This window comes from Erythranthe guttata, chromosome 14 (assembly GCF_056151865.1).
Source record: "Erythranthe guttata isolate IM_541 chromosome 14, IM_541, whole genome shotgun sequence".
Lineage (NCBI taxonomy): Eukaryota > Viridiplantae > Streptophyta > Magnoliopsida > Lamiales > Phrymaceae > Erythranthe > Erythranthe guttata.
Genome location: NC_142546.1, coordinates 6,936,289 through 6,942,365, shown reverse-complemented (window position 1 = coordinate 6,942,365; position 6,077 = coordinate 6,936,289). Strand labels below are relative to the sequence as shown.

Here is a 6,077-nt window from a genome sequence, read left to right as displayed (position 1 = left end):
GTGTTAATACAATAAATACAACACCACCAACAAACGGGCCTTCTCCGGCCCAATACTCCACGTAGCGGCGGAGACGGAAACCCTAGATTCAACGATAATATCCTGCGGCTGAAAATCAAAGTCTCAATTGATCTCAGCCGTTCACTCTCCGACTAATCTTATATAAACAAGGACAACGAACACCCATCGGTATACAATTCTAGGGTTTAGAAGCAAGTGCCAATTTCCGTTGCGGCTCTCAGGTAGTATACTCAAATTACATCTGCCGAGTTGATACGAAAATGTCATGTACAGATCTGTATATTGTGTTTTCATCGTATTCATTTCTGATTGGTTCTAATTTTTCAGTATTATGTTGAATTAATTCAATTTTAACTAATCTGCTGATATTTGATTTGAAGTACAGTCTTTGTTCATTTTTTTAATAGATTTTTCTGTGTTTTTTTCATCGTATTCGTTTCGGTTTGGTTCTTATTTTTTTTCAGAATTATGTTGAAATAAATGAATTTTGACTGATTTGCTGATATTTGATGTGAATTACAGATTGTTAATTTTTTTTTTAGATTTTTCTGTGTTTTTGGATTAAAATAAAAAAATAAAAATGGTTTTTTTTTTTTTTTTTTGTAATTTTTGTGTATGTCTTGTTCTGGTTTAAATGCTGTTGATCACCTCCATTTTCTTTGCGATGATTGAAATGCACTCCCTCGAATAATCTTAATAAAAATTTAATCAAGGCTGGAGTCTCGAAACAGCTCTTTCTGCAAATGCCCTAGATTTTCGGGGTGTTTCGAATGGAAAACTAATGAGCTAGAGATTTGGTTTGGTAAATCATTCCATAGGCCTTTGGTTTTGGGAGCATTTCATTTCGTTCGCATTGAATTTGGCGGTGATCCGTGTTTTCTCTAGTCGTGGCATTCGATGTTTTGGACTTTTGTTTTCGAGATCGAAAAACCTTTTCTTTTTAATTGTGATGTAAAGAGTGTATAGAGTTTTGTATATATACGCATATACATAAATACACTGTGATCCAGTTTTTGCTATTCGTGGCATTTGATTTTTTTAGCTTGTGTTTTCGAGATTGAAGAAACTATTATTTTAATTGTGCTTTTGATTAGCTGTTATATGTAAAGAGTTTCAAGAGTTGTATGTATATGTGTTTGTATATATACATACATAGTTTATCACAAAACTCAATTTATGAAATGATGTATTAAGTTGAATCGTTGAAATGGTTACATGTTTTTTTATTATTGTTATATAAATATGTATTGAAATTTAATAATTTTGCAGAGTTAACTGTATTTGAGTAAGAATGTCTCATCGTAAGTTTGAGCACCCGAGGCACGGTTCTTTGGGGTTTCTTCCTCGGAAAAGGGCTGCTCGTCATAGAGGAAAAGGTCTGTTTTTTTGTTTGTTGTTAATGTTAGGACAAGTTTTACTTGCATCTATTATTTGTCTGATATGCGTAGTCGAATCAAACAGTATACTTCTGTATCTCAATAAAGTTAAACATATACATATATATTTTCTTAAATGCTAAGAAAAATTAGATTACATATTTGAGAACTAGTAGTGATTTCTTTAGTTCAGCTAATAAGCAAGGCATCTACTCTTTCGGATAATTGTTCAAGTAGATCAGTTAGCTTTATATTTGAAATTTGACTTTTTACTCCCTGCGTTTGTACTGATGATCAATTATTTTCGTAGTTGTTGATGATCTTTTTTTTGCCGTTTTCTATTTTGCTTCATCGTATTATCAGTGTGTGTGCTTGTCCAAAGCGTTTATCGTGATATTTTGTTCTGTGTTTGATTTATACAGTGAAGGCTTTCCCAAAAGATGATCCCACAAAAGCTTGCAGATTGACTGCTTTCCTCGGATACAAAGCTGGGATGACACATATTGTTCGTGAGGTCGAGAAACCTGGGTCGAGTAAGTTCTCTTTTTTTTTCTTTCCTCTTTGCTGTTTTAATCAATTATGTTTTATATTGGTCTTTACTTTACTGTAATGCTTCTAAGGAAAAGGGATATTATAAGCTACATATTATCTAATTGACTCGTTTCACCTTTGAAAATCGATATGGAGGATGAAAGTGATGAATAGTGATTAAACGGTGATGGTGAATTCCATCTGATCTGCAAATCTTTCACTTCGCTACGTTCTTTCTGATTCGTCCTCCAATAAAAAACTTTTCGAAAAAAACTATTTCTAGAGTTCTGATATTTCTTGAATTTATTTTACGTGTTTGAAAAAAACTATTTCTAGAGTTCTGATATTTCTTGAATTTATTTGAGGGTAATAGTTTAGTGTTGCTTCCATTGTATATTGAAATGTTTGTGGGTAAGGTTATTTATTTTCTTACCGTTGTCTTGTTCAGAGCTTCACAAGAAAGAGACCTGTGAGGCTGTAACCATAATAGAAACCCCACCAATGATTGTTGTTGGAGTTGTGGGGTACGTCAAAACACCAAGGGGTCTCCGTTGTCTGAACACTGTCTGGGCTCAACATCTCAGCGAAGAAATCAAGAGAAGGTTCTACAAAAACTGGTGCAAGTCGAAAAAGAAGGCCTTCACCAAATACTCTAAGAAGTTCGACACTGAAGAAGGGAAAAAAGACATGCAATCCCAGCTCGAGAAAATGAAGAAATACTGCACCGTGATTCGTGTTTTGGCTCACACACAGGTCTTTTTTCATACCGAAACAAATTAATAGAATATATTGTTCCTCTCTTATTGTACGTCACTTATTCATAATTTCAATTTCAGATTCGTAAGATGAAAGGGCTGAAGCAGAAGAAAGCCCACTTGATGGAGATTCAAGTCAACGGAGGCGACATTTCAAAGAAGGTTGACTTTGCGTGCAGCTTTTTCGAGAAGCAGGTTCCAATCGATGCAGTTTTCCAGAAGGATGAAATGATTGACATTATTGGAGTGACAAAGGGTAAGGGTTACGAGGGTGTGGTGACACGTTGGGGTGTCACACGCCTTCCAAGAAAGACCCACCGTGGGCTCCGCAAAGTTGCGTGTATTGGTGCATGGCATCCTGCTAGGGTTTCGTTCACTGTCGCAAGAGCTGGGCAAAATGGGTACCATCACAGGACTGAGATGAACAAGAAGATTTACAAGCTGGGGAAGACTGGTCAAGAAACTCATAATGCCATGACTGAGTTTGATAGGTCGGTATCGGAAATTGATTTTTTAAGTTAGTAATTTCAAAAAAAATTATTTGTGTTTTCTAATATGGTGATGATTATATATATACAGGACTGAAAAGGATATTACTCCGATGGGAGGGTTCCCGCACTATGGGGTGGTGAAGGACGACTATTTGTTGATCAAGGGATGCTGTGTGGGCCCCAAGAAGCGCGTCGTTACGTTGAGGCAGACTTTGTTGAACCAGACTTCTAGGGTTGCGTTGGAGGATATTAAGCTCAAGTTTATCGATACTTCTTCGAAATTCGGCCATGGTCGCTTCCAGACTATGGATGAGAAGGCCAAGTTTTACGGAAGAGTCAAGGCTTGAAGCAAATATTGTTGTGTTGTGGCATCGGAGATATTTTGTCGATTCAATTTTGTTTTTTATGTTTTCGAAGTTCCGAAATATGAAGATGTTTTTGTTTTCTTGGTTAATATTTTACCTTTTTGGTGGGATTGTTATTCTGCATTTTATTGCATATCTGAGATCTTGTTATGCTTACATAATAAGCCTTGTTGATCTGATTTATTTACTTGTAATTTTTTTTTTTAAATTTAAATTTCAGTTTATATTAATAAATTTGTGTAAAAACTATAATCAAAGAAGAAGATGACATATTAGGTACCTAAATGCCAAGTTTCATTTGAAAAATTAAATCTTTCATCATAATTAAGGAAAAAGATGTATCTATTATTAATATAGAAACTATTTAATAATTTTTTTTTATTAGAGATCCTAGTTGAAATTTGAAAACATTGAGTATTTGAGTAAAAAACTCATGTTTATTCAATTCAAATAAAACTGTAAATTCAAATGTACAGTTAAGTATAATAAATCAAAATTTAAATTTTTAAAAATATGTATCTTTATAAAAAAAGAAAAGAAAATAGAGGTTTCTTTTGTAGGGGTTATTTTGTATTAAAGACAATTTTGGTAAAAACCACCTAAAATTCAGCCCCCGCCAAAATTCATATCGTTTACTGTACCGACATGTATGGTTCGGATCGGTAAATTGTGAATTATCGAAATTTTATTAAATATATTTTAAAAATTAATTAAATTTTGAATGTTGAATTTTGAATTACTTTTATAATTTTAGTATAAAAAATAATAAATTATAGTATAAATGTTAATATTACATATATAAAATAATAAGTAAAAATATATAAAAATAATTAATTGAGGCCGAATGATCGGGTTTTGGAAAAAAGAAGACCAAATACTTAACCGAATTACCGGTTCGATATACAGTAGGTATTAAACAGTCCTTGTCACACCATTCGTGTAGGTTCCTGCTTATGAGATAAGAAATTTCACTACCTTACGACAATTAAAGTTACTTTCGTCGTTTACAAGGATTTCCATTAGAAACAACTGATACGCCTCCTTGCGACCTTTCATTATCGGACAAATGTCAGAGTTTATACATCGTATAACCACTTAGTAGAGTCTTGTGTTTTAGTAAACAACCGCTACTCTTGGTATGTACCGCTTTTCTAATCAGAAAATATAAGAGCACCCCTTGTCCCGAAGTTGTGGGCTCGTTTTAGTTCTCTCAAGTGCCCTAATATAATCTAGGTGTTCAAATTTGTGTGTTTAGGGTACGGTTCGTTCACCGGTAAGAGATCCAAAAGAATTAACAAAAAACAAAAAGGAAAGGCTAGAGAAACTGAAAGGAGAATGAGAAAACTAATCGCAAGTAGTCTCAAACGATTTTGGGCTTTTCTGCACGTAAGAAAACCTACGTTTTGTAGTAATAATATAGTTAGTAGTCAAATAAGTTAAGTGTGGACCAACCATCGTTAAAAGAGTTGTTATCTATCCTCTACTATTACAGTTGAGGTCTAGAATTCAAATCTTGTCCCTCACATAATTTTTAATAATAAGAAGAAAAATATTAACTATTGAGTTTTGGGGTAAGTATTATACATGATATAATACAAGGGTAAATTACGGCCACATCTGAGGTATGGTTAAATTATGAAAAAAATCCTCTTGTTTGAGTAATTATAATCACATGCCTCAACTATGAATCTTCTTACATGTTCATCATTGTGGTGTCAAATTTAACAGAACCTTCTTAATTATATGGAATATTTTTCAGTTTGTACTCGTTTTGTGCAAAAATGCAGTTTCTGATGCAACACAATCTGATATTTACAAGTCAAGAAACACATCTTATGATCATCTTATTTCAATACGTGGAGTTCGAATGGGTTAAAAATGATACAAACTGAAGAATATACCACATAATCTAGAAGATTCCCCTAAATTTGACACCACAAGGGTTGACACGTAAGAAGATTCATAATTAGGGATGGTTATAATTACCCAAACAAGGGTTTTTTTTCGTAATTTAACGTACCTCAGGGTGGCCGTAATTTACCCTATAATACAATGAGTAGATCTGTATAAATACAAGAAAAATTAAATATACAGTTCAAATTCACCCAATATAAATAATCAGGTATAATTATATTAAAAAAAAAGTGTAACATCTAACTCCCCATAAATACGAAGGTGCAAAAAGTATTTTACATAATTTTATATAAAAAAATGTCTATCGAAAATAAATTATGGGAGTGTAAATAGTAAAATAGTGCGGCGTAAAAAATTCTACCTTATAAAAAAAACTAAATTTATTAATGACGACGGATATATGCAAGCCCATTTTTTTATTAGTTCAAATCTACATAAAAGAGTTTATTAGTTCAAGCCCGTAAATTAATTTAATTTTATTACATCAAGACCAAATAAGACGAATATACCCTTATCAATAAATGATACCCAAGTACAAACAAACTCTATTATTAATTTGTTCAAGACCAAAAAATAAAAAAATAAAAATGTAAAAAAAAAAACAAAATCGGCGACACAACGGCG

General features: G+C 32.8%; 1 protein-coding gene and 1 non-coding gene across 2 annotated transcripts; both read left to right on the top strand.

Annotated features, from left to right (window-relative positions):
* Positions 1 to 3,773, top strand: LOC105962548 (large ribosomal subunit protein uL3y). Its single transcript, XM_012986860.2, has 6 exons — positions 1 to 242; positions 1,291 to 1,397; positions 1,820 to 1,930; positions 2,377 to 2,681; positions 2,765 to 3,174; positions 3,263 to 3,773. The coding sequence occupies exons 2-6, from the start codon at positions 1,313 to 1,315 to the stop codon at positions 3,519 to 3,521; spliced, it is 1,170 nt and encodes a 389-aa protein (XP_012842314.1). The 5' UTR covers positions 1 to 242; positions 1,291 to 1,312; the 3' UTR covers positions 3,522 to 3,773.
* On the top strand, positions 2,084 to 2,175 carry LOC148765025 (small nucleolar RNA R32/R81/Z41). The gene has a single exon (XR_016029980.1). It is a non-coding gene; the product is annotated as a small nucleolar RNA R32/R81/Z41 (small nucleolar RNA).
* Positions 3,774 to 6,077: the final 2,304 nt, after the last annotated feature.